Raw genomic sequence first — 25,696 nt, forward strand, 5'->3', positions numbered from 1 at the left:
TCTGTACACACCTTATTAATAAACCATACTATCCTACAGAAAAGCAGATGAGCCCAGAATATGAACGCAACGCATTTAATTACACGTTAAGCGTTTTCCTCCCATATAAACTCTTTATTATAAAGAAAATAAAGGTGTCTCTTAACGTGTCTTTCGAAGCCGGTGCACAGCAAATCCTTTAAATGGTATTCAATGTAAAAGAAAAATGAAAAATATAAGTAGGCAATAAAATAAACAAATTATTGTGGCATTTATTAGCCCTCAAACAATATTTATTTTAAAGCCTAAACGAATTTGTTTAAAGAAAAACACCAGCGTTTGGCGTTTATCTGTATAGGCTAAGTGTTTCAGCCACCCATTTTCAAACTGGCACAAGAAAATGCAACATAATTTGATTTGTTAAACATGAAGAGGATTATCCGTCTGGCATGGCCGCTCGCTCTAACGTTAACCTAGATAAATGTTCGCTATTATTAAGCGCATATCCAAGTATTTGTGCGGAGTGTGGAGCGCGCGCTGCATGACATGGAGGCGCCGGTGCCATCACTCGCATTTCCCTATCAACAGTGGAAACAACTTAAAATACTCAATCGTTTCTGGTCATACAGAAAAGAATAATACATCAGTTGCAACTACTTTTATTTGTGTAAACTCACAACAAGAATAAAACGTTGTGCTTTTGTAAAATAAAAGACGAACAGGGCGCGCTTTCATGATCTCCGTGAATTGGAGCGCGTCTCAAAAATAAACTGAAAAACAGTGTATAGACACATGGGCGTCGGAACCATTGTATATGGGTGGGACAGGACCTACCCACTTTTTAAGATCAATGATATTGGACCCACTCACTTTTACCATCTCTAATTCAGCGCATTTGTCTGTTCGCTTTTCAGAGCGCCGTCAGTCAAATCCATTCCACTTGAGGAATTTTTTAATTTTTTTTTTATTACAATTAATAAATTAAACTCCATTTCCGCTGAATCGCTACATTATATTTCTCAACGAGCCGCAACTGACGAAAGTAACCGCCTGTTGTACCTTTCCAGTCAAATATTGTGTTGCAAACATCAATAACAGCTTTAAGTTGTCATTGCTGGCAGATGACCGTATTAGGGGGATAATCCACGGATAGATGTGCATTTAATGCACGACGTGGAGGCAAAGAACCGCCCGACGTTAAGTGGAGTTTACTTGTTAAATTAAAAGGAATGAAATGGTATTTACTCCAGTAACATTTTTCTGGGGAGGGCCCACCCACTTTTTTTTTTCTTCCGACGCCAATGTATAGACACGCCTCACAGACATGTGAAATATAGCTATCTATATAAAGCTTATAAAAAATGTCCTCCAACGAAAAAAAATACGTTACCATCTGATTATGTAATCCAGTCCGTATGAAAGGCGCATCTAGGCTACATTACAGCGGAGATGTATGGAGATATGTTTGCAGGCAGCCTACACTGATTTAGAAAAGACTAGTTTATTAATAAACAGTTAAAATGCTTCGTTATTTTTTTCAGTTTTTCAGTTATTTATTATCATTAGCCTACTTTTGCCGGTGCTTTGCGGCAAGTTTTAAGCATGCGCTTGAGCGCGGAATATAGGCTATAGCCTATGCAGCCAGGATTGAATATAAACGTGTGATTAGTCCTAATTGCTTAAATGAATGACTACTAGCCTATGGCAACTCTAATCAATAGCCTACTATTTGACATTATTTAATTAGTAGGTAATTAGTATCCAGCTCTTTACATTAAATAGTTGAGTTAGCATAATTAGTTAATGAACTAATAAAATAATAAAATAAAGTTTAAATTAAGAAACTAACAATATATGTCTATAGCATTGCTTATTCCACCACACAAAGGACTGTTTAAAAGGTGGCAATCCGGCATGTGAAGACTGTAGACTGTATCTTGAAGATTTTTGTTTTGTATTGTATCTTCTGTTATAAAGACGAATATTGACATTTCGTTAATTAAACAAAATAAGAACATAATGTTGTAAAAAATAAACAACTTAGGCTATGTTCTGTTAGATGACTACTTTTTGTTTAATTATATCTCTAGGTAATAAAGATATAGCCTATTAACAAAAATACATTTTATAATATATTATATAAAAAAACGTATAGGCCTATATAAAATATATTTTTTAAAAAGGGCCTCATTGATTAATTTGTTTAATTTGATTAATTGTTCGCCTCTGATTGGGGGCTGCTACTATTTGCTTAAGCTTTTTGAACGTAGAAGTGTGATAAAGGCGTGATAGGCTATCAATCGTATGTGGATAAAGGCATATTTTGTACATGACTACATATGTCCTTATAACAGGGTTCACCAATCTCGGTCCTGGAGGGCCGATGTCCTGCAGAGTTTAGCTCCAACCCCAATTAAACACACCTGAACCAGCTAATCAAGGTCTCATTAGGCATACTAGAAACTTTCAAACAGGTGTGTTGGAGCTGGTTGGAGCTAAACTCTGCAGGACAGCGGCCCTCCAGGACCGAGATTGGTGAACCCTGCCTTATAAGGTCAAGAAAATATGTCGTTTTAATGACATAACATCTCGTTATTACGAGAAAAACATGTTCTTTTTGTATAAAGTCCCTATTAATGAGCTGATCTGAATAAGATGATTCTGATTGAGGCGACATGCAGCATACAGAACCGACAGAGAAACCCATAAAACATTACGTTTAACAGGTAAATTAAAATCAGTCAATAACCAGTTAAAAAATAAATTAATAGGCTACCTTTATTTTTTTTAACCTTACTTCTGTTTTTTATTTACAATATTACCTTTAAACATACACATAAATAAATATATAAACATATATAAATGAGATATTACTAATAGTGTGTACACTTTTGTACAACCCATAAAAACATGAAAACAGTGTGTTATGAATGATCATATCCCAAATTAAAAAGGTACAATATTAAAGAAAATAGAATTTAACCAGTCGCTTATCCATGCGTACGTTATCCAGACGTTTTTTCCACACGTTTATCCACACATACGTTATCCAGACGCAAAGTAAAAAAAATCCTTACACAGCTACGTCGCCGCCACATCACCGTGCACTTTGAGCGCAGCTCCAACACGTGGCCGTGACGTCTAACGTCTCATATCTTACGTCTGACGCCTGATTACTATGGGATTTTGGCCAGACGACTGGCGAGCGTATATATGGCAAGCCATAGTGTTCATAAACGCCTGGTCGGGCGTCTGATTGCACACTGACACGTCAAAAGCGTGCGTTTCGACCGCCAAACGCGCGTCCCTGACGCGCGATTTGCCATAAAAGCGCACGTTCTTAAACTTTTAATGAAACGTTCTTTGTGGTCACAGAAAACGCGCGTCACAAACGCGCGGTTTTTGCATCAAAACGCGTGTCATCGACGTGTGATCTGCCATTTAAAACGCGCGTTTGCAACGTGCGCTTTGGGGTCACCGAAAACGTTTATAATAACAAAAATGGGCGTTGAAAACGTGTGTTTTGACTAGGACAAAACGCACGCTTTTGACGTGTAAACAGATAACCCAAACAGGCAGTACAAACGTGTGTGAAGTTTCCAACCAGGCGAAAAGGACGCGTGAAATGCGAGTTAAAATCAGTTTGAACGGGTCAGTGTCATTGGCTGCTGAAGGCTTGGGTCTAACCATTTCTGTGGGCTTAGGGGGGTTTAGCTACTGTTCATAGACTAGGCGACCACCATTTAACATGCCATAGATCAGGTTATTTAACCTATCTATTTTGTCCTTTTTTGTAGAACTTATAGAAATAATATATTTAAATTGCAGTTTTATCAAAATTTAGATAAAAATAAAATTGCCTTGTTTTTCTTCGCTCATGCCTTTGTCCCTATAGGTTTAGGTCTCTTGTATTATCATTAAACCCAAGCAAAACAGCATGGAATTATTGATGGCAAATTTTACAGAGGAGGGGATTATAATTGGTGAGTTATTATAATCCAATAGTTACAATTTAAGTTAAAAAAAGAAAGAGAGAAAAAAACACCGTTTTTTTATTTTCCAATTGTAATTTTGGTAACATTTTACAAAAAGGTTTCATACATTATTTAACTACATTAGTTCACATGAATTACTAATGAACTGCACTTCTACTGAATTTAATGATGTTTGTTAATGTTAATTTCAACGTTTACTAATAATTATTCAAATCAAAAGTTGTATTGGTTAACATTACTTAATGCACTGCGAACTAACAGGGTACTAAAAGGGTACACTTCTCAGATTAGTAAAGAAGTAAAACAAAGTTGTAAAAATAAAGTTTAAAAAGTTAAAAAAGTTATGAAGTTTAAGTTTATGAACATTTCAACTCTAAAACTTCAAGAAAATCAATACAAAGTTCTGGGCCAGATTTTAGGTTGATGTCTCAATAAATGAGCTTCAGGAAATATTGTATTGTGTGCAGTACCAAACTTTTCCACTAGATGACATCCAAACGTTTATTATTTAATATATTAAAAGTTAATTATTTTAAAAAAAAGAAGAAGTTTTTATTCAATTGATACAATACAAATGGTAGACAATGTGATTTGAGTTTCACTAAATCTGAATCCACAAAACTACATTTTGAATGTATGTGTTGTTAGTACATGTATGTGTAGTAGCAATAATTGATATCGCAGTTATTTAGGCCACACCACCTACATGCTCCAGGTCTTTTTTTTGGCTCCTCTGATATGAGAGGTGTAGGCTACTTTGTTTGGGGTGCTCCAAAGTCATTTATTTAGACCAGTTACATAAATACCATTACATAGCAGCAATGCTTAGTAATAATTGATTCCATAATATACAGATTTTTTTTGGTCTAAATCTGTGTCCCTGCTCTTTTCCAAGGAAGAGAAGACAGGGCTATCACTGATTCACCCCTGGCCTTAAGTGTCTTAAGTGTAAGGGTACTTTTTGGCTTCGCCCTGATCATTAACTGCATAGTCGTAAGTTTTGACACATTAAACCTTGTGCATCAATTACAAAAATTACACATAGGTCCAGTGAACAAAAATGTCCTTATACAGACACACTCATAAAAATTTGAAGCATGGGAGTGCAGACTTAAGTTTGGTCCCATTTTAAAGACGACGGTTGGCAGATTATTTAAAAAGTGAAAGAAAAAAGCTATATAGGTTTTAAGTTTAGGAAAAATTATTTATGAACAATATTGTATTTAAATCATATATTTTATGAAACATGTTGAACTCAAAAAGGGCTAGAAAATCAAAGCCATAAATCTAAACAAGTTGCATAATAAGAATAATAAGTTCCAAATTTGAGGTTGATGTATCAAAAAAGAGCTTTCATTAAAAGTTTGTTTGGACGCAGTGCCAGATTTTACCCATTAGATGCAGCAAAGCTCCACTGAGGCGGTACAGTAGTTTTTTCTCTAAAAATCACACACACACGTTGTTATAAACTTTACTCAAGAGATATTTTGTCGTACAACACAATTTGTTTTATTTTGTGACTTCAAACATTTGCTGCAGGCGCGATAATTAATGCGATATGGCTCAGCTTGTCAGTGAACTACGGCTCTGTGTAGTAAACGCCGCTCCATCTGAAAGCAGGTGATGGCGATTTACTACTAATCAAGGAACCGGCTTTACTGACGAGATGCGCATAACAATGTCAAGTGATATATCGCCCTGCTCTAATTTCTATCCTCTTTTTCTCTATTATATACAGTTGTTTTTCACTTCTATGCTGCAAGACTGGGACACAGAAAGTTTGTTTTTGTTGTTTGTTAGTAGTCCAAACAAGTCAAAAATATTGCAGCAAATGTTTGAAGTCACAAAATAAAACAAATTGTGTTGTACGACAAAATATCTCTTGAGTAAAGTTTATATGTGTATTAATTATTTCCAGTCAAACTGACATCCCGACTTCAAGGAGCATTCCAGAGTCTCTCATACCAGATTGATGCTGGCCCACTCGGAGATTACTCATTTAGTCATTAGTCATTTTGAAAAAAACAATAGCCACAGTATTTAGTATTTATTTAGCCTTTGCTAACTTTATTATTCATTGTATTTATTAAAGTTGAATGATTTATGGCATTTATTGGCACTATTATGTATAATTATTGACACCCTGGCTATGGCCGTATCCAGTGTTGTATGTTGTATACATGTTAACATATGTTATACATGTGTATATAGCCTGTTATAAGAGGATGCCAACTGAACGCAGTCTGTAAAAGTTCTTTGACAGTTTAATAAAAAAATTCTAAGAGCCATCGTAGAGAGCAATCCACTTTTCCACGTTACCGGAGACAAAAAACCTGCATTCAGATGAGATGCCACAGCATGACACAGCACTGACATCACAACCAACGTATAAATGCATCATTGACTCTAAAGTTTTACGCTTGCCTATGTACATGCCAACGTAAAATTACGATCTCATTCACGAACAAATGTTACGTGTGACGTTTGCATAGGTATTTGCTTACCTAACAGCACATCATCCCTCACGGAAAGAAATGTCGTCTGATGTTTATATATGTATACAGCAACGTGCCATCGCATCACAAATGCAAATGAAATCCTAAATAGAGCAACGCTATTGGCTGTTGTGCGGTCTGACGCGACACCCGAACATATACTTCGTATTTACGCGTACAAACTGTGCGTGTTAATGCGTCCAAATTTCACGCGTTGCATATAATAGGTATTGTCCCCAACGGCGTTCCATAGACCAGGCGTTTATGAACACTTTGGCTTGCCATACGTATACACGTTAGTTCACCTCTCAGTTTGCTTCGCGATCGTCAAAAAGTGCACAAATCACACCTCATATAAACAAGACTTCACCGTCTCCAAACTAAGCGCGGTCTTGCTCTCTCTCCCTCGCACATATTAATCAAAATAAATCGACACGGTGGTAAAAGGTCGGAAGACCAAAGTTTCACGTGGAGCATTCAGAGATTTTTTTTTTTTTCTGAATTACAGCTGGGTGTGAATTGTGATAAATAAGTTGCCTTATCTTCTCTGAAAAGCGTTCCGGACATTCAGCTGACATAAAATCACACTTTAATAAAAAAAATAAAAAAAATATCCAGTGATAAAATGTTTTTTGTGTTGACACAAATCTTGGATGTCCATGTCCTAACTGCTGGGATAATCACACAACGTGCATGACACGTCCAATTCGTGAACTATGACTCCTTTGAACCGATTCATTTTAATGAATGATTAAAACAACTGATCTTTCCAACAGTGAACTCAAGAGACTCTGAACTCTGAATCGGTGTATAACTAATCAGTAACACTTTACAATAAGGTTCTATTTATTACATAAATTACATAAAAAGTAGTTTGCTTACTCAAGCTTTAAAATAAATAAAACCACTTGTTTTTTTGGACTACATTTTTCCACATTGTGCTATCAAGAAGAATCGTTAAAGAATCGGATCGATAATCAGAATAGCCTGTGGCATTATTATTGATAAAATCTGTTATTATTAGTAGTAGTTAAGGTGATTGAGTGCTGTATTTCAGTGTTTTACTTCTTTGTGTATATATTTTTATACAGGAAATTATAGGAAAAAAATATACTATGGAAGTCAATGGGACCCAAAAACTGTCTGGTTACTGATAATTTTCTAAATATCTTCCTTTCTGTTCAGCAGAAGAAAGAAATTCATACAGGTTTGAAACAACATGAGGGTGAGTATATGATGACAGAATTTTCATTTTAAAAGTGAACTTCTCCTTTAATAAAGATTAATCTACATATAATTTAAATGTATGCAGTCCAGACTGTTTGATAACTTTATTAAATTTCTGTATATTTCCTACCTGTTAGACACATATTTTAAATATACTGGCTTTATGTTGTTTCTACATTAATTTGGAGATTAACTGTGAAATTATTACATTATAAAATATTAGGGATGAGCGAGTACAGCATTCTCTGTATTTGTATCTGTATCTGTTAACCATATGAATTATCTGTATCTGTACTCGGATTGGGCGGGGCCTAACCCGGAAGTGGGTCGGGTTGTCTTGAAATGGGAGGGGCTTTAACCAGTATGTTATTTTAAGCATGCATTTGATGTGGGTTGATCAGAAATTGTTATATTTATAGATACAGATTTATATTTTTACAGATACAGATAATGCTGTACTCGCTCATCCCTAACAACTACCTTTATTTTTTATAAAATACAGCAAGAATGTGTCAGACACTGAAGTAAAAAAAACTGGTTAGAGCCAGCAGACGTTTAAAAAAAAAAAAAAACTCCGATGACCGGCAGAGAGAGGGAGAGAGAGTGTGTGTGTGTGTGTGTGTAGCTAATTTGTAATATAGTTTTATACCACTACTTCCTTTTTTTTTTTTAATGAAATACAGCAAGAACGTGTCAGACACTCAGTGCGTGAAGTAAAAAAAAACTGGTTAGAGCCAGCAGACGGTTTAAAAAAGAAAAAGATCTCCGACAGGCAGAGACGCAACGCAAGTCGCATTCTACCAAGCACCACGTCTGAACAAACCCCACGTTTACCAGAACTCTACTGGTTAATAAGTAAGTACTACAAACCAAAGTAAAAAAAAAAAAAAAACCTGAAGCTGAAGAAACCCTAAACGTTAATGGAAAAGACCCGAAAAGATTTTTATTCAATCCGAGCACAGATATTGACTCGTATTACTCGTATACTCGTACTCGGCAAAAGTGCTTTATCCGTACCGGATACTCGTTTCAGCCGAGTATCCGGATCAACTCTATAAAATATATTAAAAACGTTAATTTTTTAATATAAAAACGTTAAAAACTTTTTTAATGGTGATTCATCGTGATTTATCACAGAAAAAAAAGTATGATTAATCTAGTTAATTTTTGCAATATGTTTATTTTTATTGAATATTATGTATTTAAGTTAATATCTGCGCAATTGTATTCGAGAAAAATTATTGTCAAATAAACTCAAAGGTCTTCACTACAACCCCAAAATGATGACATAAATATATTACTATTGCACAATAGAATGTACTTCTCAATAATAATAATAATAATACAATTTATTTCAACATTATTTAAGGAATATATTTTTTATATATTTTTTTTTATATTTTTTGTCTGTTTGTAATTATAGTAAATCTCTGTTGTGCAGCACTTGTGCCAAAATATAAAACGAAAAAAGTTATTTTCATTTGATTACATTTTAAAACACTAGTTACAATGTTAGTTTTATGCATTCATTTGATTACCACCGTTTTTGATAATATTAAATCATAAAAAGAAAAATTAATTTTCTGAATAAAATACATTTCGGTAACACTTTAGAATAATGGTCCGTAGTTAACAAAGTAGCTATGCAGGAAGTAATAGGTAGTACTGCATTAACACCGAACTTAAGAATAACCAATTAATTACTAATCACAAAAGTAAAATGTCTAAAAGGTGAACAATTGTGGGTCATAACATTTCAGAAGCTTGTGCCTCAAATTGTGGAAACCAGTTTATGAATATTATATCCCCCCAAATACATTATCTACAGGTTGAGATTGTGACTACTTGCCAAAGGATGGACGTATGTTCTCTGTTTATTTCAAACTTAAACATAGAATAATACTAATAATGATAATTTGTTTAAAATTTTAAATAATTAGGAGTGATGCTGACACACATAATTGGATAAGTTCACTATTATGAGCTCTAATGAGTGTCAGTTCAATATGTCTCAGACTCCAAAGACCTACATTTATGTTACAGTAGCCGTCTGAGGAGGACTTCTCTTTAGGATATGAATATAAACATTGATGTTCTCTTGTCAAAAACAATTTACATCCTTAATGAAGAAATTGGCTGCATTTATGTTGCGATAAGCGCAAAACCACATCTTCCAGATTACAATGTTTGTTAGAATATTACTAGTGCCTCACAGAAATGTATGCATGTACAGTATGTGTCAAATATAAAATTAAATAACTTGTATTACTTGTGAAAAACATGTTAACTCCTCACTAATTACACAAGCGTTACTTTGTCATCCCTCAGGAACTACTAGTGATTCACTAGTAGTATAATAGTGAAGTGTTTAAAAACTCTAAGTGTTATAAAGTGTTTTTCACTTTAAAATAATGGGTCACATCACTAGTAGTTCCTGCGGGATGACAAGGTAACGCTTGAGTAATTAGTGAGGAGTTAACATGTTTTTCACAAGTAATACAAGTTATTTAATTATCAAATACCTACCAAGGAACTACCTTTGTACTAAATTAGCTATTACTTACTGCTTAGTTAATATTGCTTCCATATTAGTTAATAGTATTAAGTTCGGTGTTAATGCAGTACTACCTATTACTTCCTGCATAGCTACTTGTTAACTACGGACCATTATTCTAAAGTGTTACCTACATTTCATAGGACTATATGATGATAATAATAATAATGATAATAATAATTGTTTAATACCGTATACTGTTATATTACCTGAGACCGTTATCACACCATGAAAATCTCATGCCATTACAGCCCTAGTGTGTGTATGTGTGTACACATATGTAAGGTTTTCTATGTGTAGTTTCCAACCACTGAGCCATCATAGGAGGACTGTGCAGCCAGTTCTGAGTAACAGCTTTTTTGTCTGCTACCTCCAGCTGGTAAGCACTCCAATAAATGTAGAAGATAAAGATATATTCACTCTTTCTGTCCAGCTCCTGTTGAATCCTTTGCTCACGTTCCTGACGTCTTCTCTCCTCCTCTTGCCGTCTCTGTCTTTCATCTTCTTCAATTTTTCCTATTGAAAGATATCATCAGACAACATGGGATTAGAAACAACGTACAGATTCAACTTTATCATTTTATGGGTTACTTAATTTGCACATACAAAAGTTATAGGCTATCACTCAGCTCTAAACACGTGCTGCTGTCACAGATGAACATTAGTGATGTCTGTATTGTTTGTATTAACTGCACAATTGACACTGTATTGGAACGGCTTTATCTTTTTATCTCTACTACTTTTAGTAATTTTTATATTAACAAAGGTAGCACATGTCTCACTCTTTCTCTGGGGTCTCAAAACACACTGGAGCGCTCTGCTGGATTTTTTTCCTCATGACAGCGGAAACAGCTTAAAATACTCCATCATGTTTGGCCATACAGATAAGTGTGAAACATCATTATAAACTGTTAAAGGGTTGGTTCACCCAAAAATTAAAATTCTGTCAGTAATCACTCACCCTCATGTTGTTCCAACCCCCTAAGGCTTTTGTTCATCTTCGGAACACAAATTAAGATATTTCTGATTAAATCTGAGAGCTGGATCTCATGTACAAATGTACAAATACATTTGCTTGTCCGTTGGGATCAGGAAAATGTGGATTCAAACTAGGGTCAGTCGCGTCAAAGAATGAAACAACTGCAACCTGTTCTTGCTCGCTGCGTCAATTTTTTGTTCTATTAGTGTAAACGGCCTTTGCCAGCAACACAGGATATTTGCACTTAATTTAAACTGAATGTGCAATTAATAATGGGCTCTTCAGTTTGTCTGTCTTGCATGAACGCTATCTTTATCATGTTCTATAGAGGAGAAAAGGCTTAATGTAAAATATTATTTGTCTTCTTAAGGCGAGACACGGCAGGCAAAAACATATTTTTTTTTTACTGGTCAATTTTGAGATTTTTGGATATTTGTCTTCAATAACATGTCTTCTTTCAGACTTGTGGTGAAATAAAGTCAGAAATACACATTTAGGTCTTTATTTTATTACACTTTGTCTGTTTGCATCTGTAGATTTCTCATAAATTCAACAAAAATTGGTGTTGTTAATCAACATGCTGCTCCGCGATCGCTGCCGGCACCCTGTCATCACACACACCGTTAGGAAGCTCTCTCTCTCTCTCTCTCTCTCTCTCTCTCTCTCTCTCTCTCTCTCTCTCTCTCTCTCTCTCTCTCTCTCTCTCTCTATCTCTCTCTCTCTCTCTCTCTCCTGTACAATGCTGTCGGATCCAAATATGGTCATTTCCTTTTTATCAGCAACTAATCATGAAAGTAAAAGGGCTGAATGCGCAATCTCATTGGCTGATGATAAATCTTTAAAGCCCGTTTTCTCAAAATGACATTTCTCTCATTCTCCAAGTCTGAAATCTATGTTATTATATTATGAAGACATTTACGGAGGGATTTGTAAATATATTATTCCTAGCCTGATTTATATAACATTTTATTCCAAAAAAACATGGCGAAAATAAATTTTTTTAGGCTATTGACAGTATTTTCTGATTTACAGGATAACAAAAGTAGATATCCATAAATCCCTCTGTAATTTTTTCCCATCTTATATGTGAACACAATGAAAAAAAATTTTTTAACCTGGCTTTATCCAATACTCAGATTTCGTTTTTTTTTTTTAAATATATGCAAATTAGCGCATATTTAATTAGATATTGCCTAATTTGCATATTTAAACATTAAATTACAGAAAACTTGTAATACATTTTTTTCTCATCTTAATGTAGGTAATCAACTGGGAAAGTTTCATTGTGATATCCGCTAGTTAAAAATGTTACCCTATTCACCTGTAGTGTCTCGCCTTAAATTATAGTGTCATTGTTTTGGTAGTGAACTGGGCATAAGACAAGAAGAGTGTGATTAAAAAATTGCTGGTTTCTTGTCATTGTTTTTTACCACACTACAACATGCGTTTTACATGGACGTATAGCGGAGCATAAAATAAAACTCTATAGCGCTATACAGTAGTAATGAGAGATATTTTATCCATGATCGAACTAGCATGTTAACCGTAATAATACTGTTAATAACAGAATCAGGAATATTTTATCGGCATGAGCGCAGAATAATACTTGAACAATAAACTTGAATATGCTATGTCTCTCACATGTGTATTGTGCTCCGTCGCCTCAGTACGTGACATGACTGCCCCCTACTGATCATGTATTTCCTGTGCCAGAGCATCCCACTTGACTACGCGTAACCCCTTTTTCTTTCGACACGCATTCTCAAAGGCCACATCTGTAGCTGAATGAACACACAGCCATGCTCCAAAATCTAGTGGAAAGCCTTCCCAGAAGAGTGGAGCTTATTATAACAGCAAAGGGGAAATAATTCTGGAATGGGACATTCAACAAGCTCATATGGGTGTGATGGTCGGGGGTGCACATACTTCTGGCTGTATAGTGTAGTGCATAACTGAAATACTTGCAGAAACTTACCATAGTTGGGACAGTAATGAGTGCCACCCTCAGAGGTGCAGTGCATCTGAATCTGGGAACGGTTGTAGGTTTCTCTTAAGATGAAGGAGGTGTCGCCTTTATGGGTGTTAAACTCGTAGGACATACTATTCCATGAGTGATGATCATATCTGACGTAGATGTAGCGATGGATTAACTTTTTCTCCTCATATTCTGCTCTGCTGTAAGGACTGACACGAGTAAACTGAGGAGCAGAATTATACATCAGTTTCCATCAGAAAAGCAATAAATAAAATGACATGCAAAGAACAGTATTACGTTGTTGTGAGATATTATTTCATGCTCTCAGTTATTATCTGGTTAATCAGAGGACATGCTAAATATGGAAAAAATAACTAAGAAACAGAATTTAGAATACTTACTTGCATAAATAATGTGGTGTAGTGAATGCAAAAGTTCTCACCCCTTTGTCCTGGGTGGCATAGTGCCAGGTATAAGGAGTCTCATTGACGACTGAAACCTTGGCCCCCATTATTCAGGATATTCTGTTACAGTAAAACAAGGAATACTAGTCAGTATTTAACAGTTATGCAAGGTAAGATAAAAAAAAACAATTGGAATTGCATTAATTATAGCAAAACTTAATAAAGTAAAAAAAAAAAAAAACACACACACACAAAATACAACCTGATTTCATTCCAGTTATACAAGGCGATGTCTGTGAGAAAAGTGAAACAGCTCCTGAAGTCTGATGCTCTTTATAAACTGTCCATCAGAATGTGAAGGGGGCTGGGCTTAGGACTACTTAAGACACACACACACACACACACACACACACACACACACATACACACATATTACTAAGATAAGAGATTTTGTGTGTATATATATATATATATATATATATATATATATATATAAAGAATTTTTATGTGTTTGAAAGAAGTCTCTTCTGCTCACCAAGGATGCAATCAGGGGGCGCGACTACCCAGTGTCAGAGGGGTATGCAGCAACAATTTTGCTGCATGCCCCCCCCCCCCCCAAAAAAAAAAACTGTGCCATGTAATGAGCGAGGAACGAGTGATAGTTAACAGATTAAATAAGTACAAAATTGTCGTTTATTAATAAAATTCAACTATACTTCACAGTGATGAATCCACTGCTGAGTGGACCTCTGTCCCTCTAGGCAGTGGCGCAAAAAGTGGGTATGCACTATATGTGGTACATAGGGGCGTGCCAAAGTGATGGTAATTTATTTATTTTTTATTTTTTTAAATCTGTACGTATAGCTGCTGTTGTGCCTTTCTAAATAATTTCTGCATTTCCTCAATGTTATATAACTTTTTAGAGGACTAACAGGCTAGAGTAGGATATTCATAAGATTGCATCATAGAATTTTGCCTTAGAGAGGGGGGGGGGGGGGGGGGGGTAATATCGCGAGCAGGCGGGGGCGGCGTGAGTGCTGAGCGAACAGGTACGAGTCGAAAAAGATGGATCAAGCAAAAAATCGGTCGGGACTAAAAATAGAAAAATATAGAGGGAAAAGGAGATGGCATGTCAATTGATGCGCCAGCAGCTAAACAAGTGGATGGTCAAAGGCAACAGGTAGGATTTAAAGTGTGACGTCCACGCATGTAGGCTAGGAGATTCCCGGTGGGCCGACGTGCTTTTTGGGCCGATACATCTAATAGGCTATTTTTTTTTTTTTTTGTCTTTGTCTTAACGGCCCATTAAAATTTGTACATCGGCAGCCCATTCGTTTTGTTTTGTTTTGCTTTGCTTAATTGGTGGCGCTGGGTTAGTGCCGTTGTAATGCATTGGTCAAAAAAAAAAAGTCAGCATTATTTTTTTTTTTGTTTACATTTTTCATTAAACACGTAGATCAGCGGCCCATTGGTTCTTTTCTTGATTGACACTGGGCTGGCCCAATCACATCTTTAATGTGAAGTATAGAAATTAGTATAAAACTAATTATAAAAGTTTCCTTTATTTTTCAGTGCATTTACAATATATGGCTATTACTATCATGATATTAATATTATAACTACTATTATGTAGTAGTGTAATGTAGACTTGTAATCAAGACCCACTAAACCTAGACCAAGACCGGTCTCGAGACATACAACACTAGTGTAATGTAGACAGACACTGTTACTAAAAAAGGTTAGAATTTTTCTTTGTTTAATTTGCACACTGAATATGGGTTGGAGCTTTTAATTTTGAACTCTCAAAGTGCACCAGATTGATGAATTCAACATTAAAAAGCACAAAATTTTCTTACGGGGTGGGGTGGGGTGGGGGTGCATGCCGCCTGAACCCCCCATGCATTTGTTTAATTAAAAATACAAAAAAAGAGTATTATTGTCAAATATTATTCCAATGTAAATCAGCTGTTTTCTATGTGAATATCTAGTAAAGTGTAATTTATTCCTGTGATCAAAGCTGATTTTCAGCATCATTACTCCAGTCTTCAGTGTCACATGATCCTTCAGAAATCACTCTAATATGATGATTTGATGCTCAAGAAACATTATTATTATTATTATTACGTTACGACCGCGGCCATAACACAAGAGAGGACATAGACAACTCAGCTCGTACAATAGGGGTTTATTAACAAAATGATATAGACATAACGATAGGAAAATGAACCAGGGTAAGACACACAACAAGAGAGCACACAGAACCGCCGCCGAACACCCCGCCCGCCACGCAGGTTTGGCCGCTTAGACTTCTTATGCCAAACACACAGGATCCACAGGTGCCGGCAATCAGTGCCTAATAAAACAAAGACACAACATACTCGCCCCCTAGAGGACAAACCAATCATAACAGAATAAATAAATCACAAATACATGAATATGTAACACCTTCACCCCCCAAAAGTGAACCTTCACCTTTTTCATTACCTTTTTCAGCACTCAGAGGATGCGGATCTAATTCCCCCTGTGGAGCAACAGAAGACAAATTGGTTAAATCAGGATTTTCAAACCACGTACCACTTAACTCCACCTCGTCTGAGATATGAGCATCAGGTTTAGCCATAGAACGTGTAACCGCACATGCTGAAAACACATCAGGGTGCTTTACAGCACACTCATCAGCAGTAGCATCGAGAGGTGACGATACAACTTCAGGTGGCACATTTGAACAACTCCACACACTGCCTCCAGCTAAATCGTTTCCCAAGATGAAAGTTACGTCAGGAATGGGCAAAGACGAACGAACACCTACTATCACGTTCCCTGACACCAATTCAGAGTTCAAGTGAACACGGTGTAACGGAACTTCTATAACTCCCATTTCGAAACCTCGAACTAGAGCAAAAGTACCAGTAGCGGTCTTTTCAGACAACGGCAATACTCCCTCCAAAATGAATGACAAAGCAGCCCCAGTATCTCGGAGGATGCTAACGGGCACACACTCATTAGAACTAGACACGGACACAGTTCCACTATTCAGGAATGGCCCATATCCAGCCTTCTCGGGCTGAATCATGGAGTCAGACGAAAGAACAGATTTCGAAAGAAAATCACCTGAAATCAAACCAACAGACTTTGGGCTGGACTTCTTTTTAAGAATGGGACAGTTTGCAATTAAATGTCCAGAAGCTTTACAATAAAAGCAAGCCCTGTCATCATAAGGAATGACTGTTTTATTGCCAGATGATCTTTTCGAACTTAAAACTGATGAAGAAACAGGAGATCGGTCCCACGACTTCTCCTTAAATGCTACCTTATGCGTCAGCACAAAGTCATCAGCTAACATAGCAGCGTTGTGAAGTGTCTCAGCTTTCTGTTCATTTAAATACGTAGAAAGAACAGCAGGTAAACCATTTTTAAAATCTTCCACCAACATCAGTTGTCGCAACTGTTCTCTGCTTTCAGCTTTTTTGGACGCGCACCAACGATCAAACAATATCTCTTTCTCATGCGCAAACTCCACATAAGTCTGATCAGAAAGTTTTACATAATGTCTGAAACGCTGTCTATACGCCTCCGGAACTAATTCTTAGGCTTTTAGAATTGCTGATTTCACGGTTTCATAATCTGCTGCTTCGTCTATAGTCAAGGCAGAGTAAGCTTCTTGTGCCTTAGCAGTGATTACGCATTGCAGTAATAAACACCAAAAATCTGCAGGCCACTTTAAAGTAATCGCAACTCTCTCAAAATGACTAAAGTATTTTTCAACATCCCTTTCGCAAAAAGGAGGAACCATCCTCCGATTTCGTCCCACATCAAATTCAGAGACAGCAGCACCCTTCTTAGTGGCCATTTCTAATTCCATTCGTTTTAATGCAAACTCATGATCCAATTCACGTTTTCGTAACTCTAACTTTGCATTTTCAAATTCCAACTCTTTCTTTCAAAGCTAATTCTCTCAAACGAATGGCATGATCTCCCATAGAAGGACCAGCCGTTTCCTTTGCTAAGGGCCTTTCTAGAATACCCAACTTAACCAGGTTACTTTTCAGTATGCTCCGCAAAGTTTCCTTTAAATTCCTGTCCTTAGAAGCTATTTCTATTTTATAAAACTCTGCTATCTGCAACAACTGCTCCTTTGTATACAATGAAAGCAGTTCTTCAGAAGGAGATTCCTGAAAAACATCCACCACCGAAGCCATTTCAAACTTTTATCCGCACTCGAATAAACGAATGAATATCAAACGTAAGCACGTATGCAAACAAATTGCTCTCACTAATTAACGATCATTTACGCAACCAAACAATCGCGGCTAACAAACTAAGGCCTTGTCCACACGGACACGGGTATTTTTATAACCGTGACTTTTTTTACGCGGTTCGGCCGTTCGTCCACACGGAAACGCAGTATCAGGTCACTGAAACCGCACATTTTTGAAAACCCCTGCCAGGGTGAGGATTTTCAGAAACGCCGGTTGCAGTGTTGTCGTGTAGACAGTAAAACCGGGGTTTTTGCTTCTGATTCAGGCTTCTGATTGGCCAACGTGGCTTAACGATCGCCGCCTGCTGGTGTGGCATGCTCTTGACAACGCATGATAGCGTGTTTTTTGCATTTTCATGTAGGCGGAGATTTCTTTTAAACCGAGCATGTGTGGACGGGATTTTTTTTTTAAACGCAGGAGGAAAAACTCCGGTTATAAAAATACCCGTGTCCGTGTGGACTAGGCCTAATTGTAACTAACAGCGATCCCACAGAAAAATGTACTTACCCTATAACAAGTTTAATTTTACCATCTAGTCTTCAGTGGCGTTAGGGGCTCGGGGCGACTTTAAACGCTAAACTCATGCCCACCTGCGCACCGATCCCATTAACAAGATCAGCCACACGTGAACTGAAGCGTACCCGAATAACCACTAAAAATAAAAAAGGCAAAATAACAAAGTGGCAGGTCCAACCTACCCGGCGACTACAAAAATATAGGGCAAATACTCACGTGGGACCACAGCAGTTACACCAAACACTTTCCAGGACGGGCAAAATACGTCACACATTTTCCTCCACACGTGAAAAAGCAAAACAAAAACGTAATAGTTTCGGACGAGCCCCCAATTATGTTACGACCGCGGCCATAACACAAGAGAGGACATAGACAACTCAGCTCGTACAATAGGGGTTTATTAACAAAATGATATAGACATAACGATAGGAAAATGAACCAGGGTAAGACACACAACAAGAGAGCACACAGAACCGCCGCCGAACACCCCGCCCGCCATGCAGGTTTGGCCGCTAAGACTTCTTATGCCAAACACACAGGATCCACAGGTGCCGGCAATCAGTGCCTAATAAAACAAAGACACAACATACTCGCCCCCTAGAGGACAAACCAATCATAACAGAATAAATAAATCACAAATACATGAATATGTAACAATTATCAATGTTGTTTTTTTTTCTTTTTTTTTTCAGGATTCTGATTTTGTAACATTAAACATTACCGTTCAAAAGGGCTCAGTAATAAAAAAAAAAAATTTGGAAAGAAATTAAAGAAATGAATACTTTTATTCAGCAAGGATGCATTCAATTGTTTAAAAGTGACAGTAAAGGTATTTATAGAGTTACAAAATATTCTGTTTCAAATAAATGCTGTTCCTTTGAACTTTTTATTCATCAAAGAATCCTGGGAAGAAAGGATAATAATAATCATAAATGATTCTTGAACAACAAATCATCATATTAGAGTGATTTCTGAAGGATCATGTGACACTGAAGACTGGAGTAATAATGCTGAAATTTCAGCTTTGCATCACAATAATAAGTTATATTCAAAAAATTCTGTTTTTTCATCATTTGGCTGTTACAGTTATTAAACCATTCAAGCGTGATAATATGCACACACACACACACACACAAAAAAAAACTAAAATCTTTACTGGCACACTGTGAACAAATACCTGAAACGGGTGCACAGAATACAGCATTAGAAAGCACACTTGAAAGAGACAGAAACAAACAAAATCGAAATTTCTGTTTTGTCATAACCACAGTCGTAAATGTGTTAAAAAGTGTTAAATGAATATAAACAGTTGTGTTGTGTTGATTAACTGCAGATACAGAAATTATTCAAGAAATTATACCAAAAAATCAGTTATCATACACTATATTCTTAACAAGAACCCAGGAGTTAAATATTATCACTGGCAACTTTAAGTAAACAATGTATGAGATAAATTAATCTTAAATGTTCCTAAGCTTATCCCCCTTCTGTACTTATTTATGAGGTTGTCACAATATTTCTCACATATACATGTCCTAAACACAGTTGTATATTTCCAATTCCAACTTTCTTTCACACTTCCTCTTTTTGTGTGCATGATAGGGAAACACCAGAATTTATAGAAAACAGGAAGAAGAAAAAAAGAGAAGTCTCTGAGAGAAAATCAGAGAGAAAGATCAGGGTTTTCAGGGAGTTCAGAGAGAGTTCAGTATGAGATCATGCACTATAATGTAAATAAATGTATTTATTTTTTAAATGAATATTTTCTAATAAGCTGTTTTTGTGCTTCCCCGCTGATGAATGTGCTCTTCAGAAAGTTCTCACATCGCTTTGATCTGCAGTTCGGCTTTTTTCTTTTGAGTAGTTTTATTAATGTCTTTGTCTTGTTTTACAATTCAAATTTTACTCTTTAACATATAAGTTTGGTAGCAGATAATATTTTAAATGTATTTATACCATTGTCTGAATACTCAATTGGCTGGTTGTGTACAATTAAACAGTTTAAAGCACATGTAGTTCCAAGTCACCTTTCCATGTGAATGCACTGCAAAAAAAAAGTAAGTTTTTTCTTACTTAGTATTTTTGTCTTTTTCCCAGTCCAAATATCTAAAAATGTTTTTAAAAAGATGCATTTACTAGATATCCAGAGCTCCATATGTTTTACTGACTTGTTAAGCTTGCTCGATAGCTCAGCTGGTACAGAATTGTACTTGTGATGCGGAGAGCTCTAAGAACCCTGTGAAAGACGAGTCACAATATATGAGGGCTCAAAGTTAAAATACAAGCTAAAATGCCATGGTTATGATTACGGTTTTATGTCGCATTTGCTTTTGTTAAAACTATCTGGTAGGTTTAGGGTAAATTATCTGCCAATGGTTTAAGAAAAATAATCGATGGTCTTAAAGTCCCCCTGTAGTCAATAATTTTATCCCTTAAAACTCATCTTTGATCACCAAAATGACATAGTTAAATGTTTTTTTCCTTGAAAAAACATTCTTCATGCTTTAAAATAGCAGAATGTAACTCGACACCCTTGCCTCATTTAGTATACGTGGTTCAATGAATATGCAAATTAGCCCCGCCTCCACTCACTCACAGCAGCTCAGAGATCCACTCGTTGATGATCATGCGTTGATCTGATTGGTTACAAGGTAGTTTGTGACGTCAGAAACACCAGCGATTTCAAAGCGTGTTTTTGAGACTGTCTTTGGTTCACTGCAGTTCACTGCAAGGAGAAAATACTCAGCAATGGTGTCGACTTATGAATTTACACATGGTTTGTCTTAAAGCATATTATAAATAACATTTAAAACTTGATTTTCACCACATGGGGACTTTATCTACTATGTACTTACATCACAGTACATATGCTGCTATTAAGGTGGATACAGGTATGGTTAGGGGCAGGTTTGGTGGTATGGGTAGGTTTAAGGGTGGGTTGAGGTGTAAGGGAAAACTCAACACTGGTAATTATAGATGTAAAACAAGGAAAACAAGATGTCCATCACTCGCACAGAGATCGGCGATCGCTCTGAGCACACAGAAACAGGAGCACAGAAACTTCTTGTCAACACTGCCTTGCAAATGTTATTAGTCATATTGCTTCATTACTGAATTGATTACTACTGAATACATTATACTTCTCAGCAATGAGGGGGTTACATTGCTGATTTTTAAATAATTAAATTTACAGCTTTGTTGTTTGTAGTTTGAGATGCTGAACAGAGGTAGGTGATTCACACATGCATCTCTCGATAATTCATTTGAATATATGCTATAATTCATTCATTCAAATAAATGTAATCTTTCTGCACTGCTTCATCTCTGTGTCTGATGTAAAATGGGCAGAATGCTAGATCTGAGTCGAAATAACGATAATAACTGTAATTTTTACCCTTCTGGTTAAATATTGTGCTGCAAACATCAATAACTACTTTAAATTGTTTTTATGCACTCTGCTTCGCATCTAATGTTTCTTTGCCTGCACGTCGTGCATTATAATAGTTTAATCCACAGCTAGCCGTGGATTATCCCTTATTTCACACATTAAAACCGATGTAAACACCCTGAGATAAGCCTCTGATTGTGATTCACTCTGATCCAGACTCTGGGTGAATCTCAGGTTTCTAGGTCAAGGAGGAGGAAGCTGTAAAGCAACTCGTTACAGTTTTCTGCCACAGTTTAACTTTACTGGCTGCATTAATATTTTAATTTTGTACCATACCAATGTCCAGTACACAATATTGGAGCAACACTGGTCCTGGAAGCCTGTCGACAAAGGAGTGGTAGATAGAAGATAAATACAGATAAAATTCAAAAATGAAACTCCTATATATCACTAAAATTAAACAGGAAGTCGCTTACAGATTCTCAGTCACACTTCTAAACAACATGAAGCCTTCACTTTCGGGTCAAGAATTTGTCAAAAACTCAATTGCCATTGAGAACCACCGACCACACAAGGGATTTGAATCAGAACAGGAACGGAAACTCAGGAACTGTAAAAGAAAATAAGAGAAGTGTAAATAAAAACAGTGCATTTTTACTTCCAGATCAGCAAAAGAAAGAAGAGAAAGCAGTTACCAAAGCAGCGTATTTAAAAACGAAGTACAAAATATTCCCTGTGAATTATTTTTTTCCAATTGCAAAAGGTTTTTATTCATTTTTCAATGTATATTTTATTATTTTCTTGAAAAGGTACATTCAGTTTTATTGGCAAAATCAAAAAGTCTAGACAGGTATGAAGCATTCAAATATTTTAACAAAAAAAAAAGAAAACAAATGTGTTTATGACACAAAACCTATGAAACAACTATGGTTTTAAAGGCGCAGGGCATGGAGTTTTCAAAAAGTTTTTAACCAAGTAGCTTTTGTTACTAGAAACACAGGTTTAATTTAGCTTTAGCAAAAGAGCTATGTATCTTGCGGTGTTCAGTGAGAGATGTCCTCACCCTCCAGCGACCAAACTGTGGGTCGATCATGAACGATTAATTTTGAACAAATCTTTCACATCAGGAGTATTGAGTTAGAGTTAAGAGTTACTCAAAGAGTTCATTTTTTGACACCACACATGTGCAACATCCTTTCCGTTATGAATGAACATTTCGGGAAAAGATGGCGCTGGTGTACTTGGCACGCCGTCTCTCGCTCTGCGAGTTTGTCCTTGTTGTATTCGTGATTATATCTTTTTATGTGATAAACTCCTCTGCTTTGATCACCTATGACCGGCAAATGGTTTTGGATATTAAATTATCAATGGACGGAGCAAGCGTTTGTGCGCAGAAAGGTTTTGGCTTTGATTACTTGCCACCTGGGCGCTCGCTCCCGTTCCACCTGTGTCGACCGCTGAGCGCTTACAGACGTCGCAGGAGACGCGGACGGCGAGGTGGCTTCGCGGTGAAGGTGAAGGTGAAGGCGAGTTTTACTTCCTCTAATGCGACCCACTCTCATTTCCTCAAACTACCATTTGAACGGGAAGAAAGGTGGTCTCTCACCGGGCGCCCTTCTGAATCTTCGTATAAATGGATTTTACCGGTGCGTCCATGTGACGGAGCCATATCATCATACTATCGGATCCCTCGGCTTTGCAGACGGAAGGCGAACCTGCAGAATCTCCGACAAGTTCGCTGCGAATCAACCCTAGAGGAGGTATCCACTGAATTAACATTGGCAGTGATGAATGTTCGTTCGTTATCAAATAAGACATTTATTTTAAATAACTTTTTTACTGAACGCAACTTAGACTTTTTATTATTGTCTGAGACGTGGCTAATACCTGACGATTTAAGCCCATTCACGGATCTGTTACCTCAGGACTGTGGCTTTCTTAATACTCCACGCATCACAAGTCGTGGTGGAGGCCTGGCATCTATTTTTAAAAACAGTTTCTCGTGTCAGCTATTATCTGCCGGCACTTTTCTAAGCTTTGAACTGCAGTTGTTTCTGACTAATCAAGTTGTATGTGCTGTAATATATCGACCGCCTGCATACAACAAGGATTTTATTTGTGAGTTTACTGATTTTTTAAGTGAAATTGTACTGAAATATGATAAATTGCTACTAGTGGGTGATTTTAACATACATGTGTGTTGTCCTACAAAGCCACTGGTAAGAGATTTTTTGAATGTAATCGATTCTTTTAATCTTATACAACACGTGCATAAACCCACTCATGTTCAAGGTCATGTTTTAGACCTAGTTTTGACTTATGGTTTATCTATTGCTGATGTTGAAATATCAGATCAAGCTTTCTCTGACCATAAGTCAATTATTTTTAAGATGTTGACACCACGTAAAGTTGAAAAACCTAGAGCTCAAAGCCAACTACGACGGGCTTTAAATGCTGGAGCAATAGAGCAATTTAAAGATCAATTTCTTGAAATTAACCCTTTTTATTTTATGGATAGTTTTTCTCTTAATGTGGACTCCTCACTTGAGGTGCTATATTCTGTTTGTTTATCTCTCTTGGACTCAGTAGCCCCACTTCATGTCAAAAAGTGCAAATTTAGATCAGAGCCCTGGCTGAATGATGTGACTCGTGGGTTGAGGATAACCTGTAGAAAACTTGAACGAAAATGGAAAAAAGATAAGTTACAGGTATCTTTTCAAATGCTACGGGAGTCTCAAGATAACTATCAGAATACCGTACAGATGGCTAAGAGGAATTACTTTGCAGAAGTAATTACAAATAATAGTAGTAAGACGCAAGTTTTATTCAATATAGTAAATTCTGTTTTTAATCCAAAATCAGATGTGCTACTCTATCTGCCACCCATTACTTGTGAGACTTTTTTGGATTATTTTGTCCGAAAGATCTCTGACATTAAAACCACAATCAAACCTAGTTTGTTTGATCCTTCTGTTGTTCGGCCACCATTTGTTACATTTGACCATTTTGAAATGATCTCCTTGCAGTCACTAGCTGAGGTAATCAAACAGTCAAAAATAACTGACTGTTCATTAGACATTATTCCAGCTAAATTGATAAAGGAAGCATTTGATGTTCTTGGCCATAGTATTTTAGTCATTATAAACAATAGTCTTTTAACTGGAGTTGTTCCTAAACACTTTAAATACGCTCTTGTTCAGCCCCTTTTGAAAAAAACTCATTTGGACCCTGCTGTCGTATCAAACTACCGGCCAATCTCGAAGTTACCTTTTTTGTCCAAGGTTTTGGAGAAGGTCGTTTTGAATCAAATTAATAGCTTTCTGATTCAGAACGATATCTTTGAAGTTTTTCAGTCAGGTTTTAGGGCTTTTCACAGTACTGAGTCTGCCTTGATCAGGGTTTTAAATGACTTATTGACTGCAGTCGACTCAGGGTCTTCAGCAGTTCTTGTTTTATTAGACCTTAGCGCTGCGTTTGATACCATTGACCACAACATTCTACTCTCACGTCTAGAAAATGCAGTAGGAATTCAAGGTACAGCGCTTGCATGCTTTAAGTCTTTTCTTTTAAACAGAACCTTTTCGGTAAATATTGGTCGAGATAGTTCACAACCTGCCTCTCTGCTTAGTGGGGTTCCACAGGGGTCCATTCTTGGTCCAATTTTGTTTTCCTTGTATCTTGGGTCAATTTTTAGCAAAAATGGAATACCCTTTCACTTTTATGCAGATGATATGCAAATTTATCTCCCTCTGAAAAAAAACAATAAAAATCAAATAGAGTTGTTGCGAAATTGTATACATGACATTAAGTCATGGTTATCTTTAAATTTTTTAAAATTAAATGAAGAGAAAACTGAAGTTGTGTGGTTTGGAGTTCCAAATACTCTTGATGATCTGGGTGATTTAGCTCCCTTTTGTAAGCCATT

At 36.5% G+C, this 25,696-nt stretch overlaps 2 protein-coding genes across 2 annotated transcripts in view; both read right to left on the minus strand.

The window, feature by feature from the left end:
- The window catches only part of LOC308689755 (uncharacterized protein), a 51,215-nt gene extending 37,177 nt beyond the window's left edge, over positions 1 to 14,038 (minus strand). Inside the window, exons 1-4 of the mRNA XM_081363658.1 lie at positions 13,871 to 14,038; positions 13,647 to 13,728; positions 13,205 to 13,427; positions 10,671 to 10,766 (exon numbers count right to left, since the gene is read on the minus strand). Of these exons, the coding sequence (XP_081219784.1) occupies positions 10,671 to 10,766; positions 13,205 to 13,427; positions 13,647 to 13,715 (388 nt within the window). The 5' untranslated portion in view covers positions 13,716 to 13,728; positions 13,871 to 14,038. The remainder of the gene's footprint in view (positions 1 to 10,670; positions 10,767 to 13,204; positions 13,428 to 13,646; positions 13,729 to 13,870) is intronic.
- The window catches only part of LOC308689610 (stonustoxin subunit beta-like), a 392,706-nt gene that overhangs the window by 259,052 nt on the left and 107,958 nt on the right, over positions 1 to 25,696 (minus strand). The gene's annotated exons all lie outside the window — the stretch shown is intronic.

Source organism: Scardinius erythrophthalmus (assembly GCF_964197995.2).
Source record: "Scardinius erythrophthalmus genome assembly, chromosome: 4".
NCBI lineage: Eukaryota > Metazoa > Chordata > Actinopteri > Cypriniformes > Leuciscidae > Scardinius > Scardinius erythrophthalmus.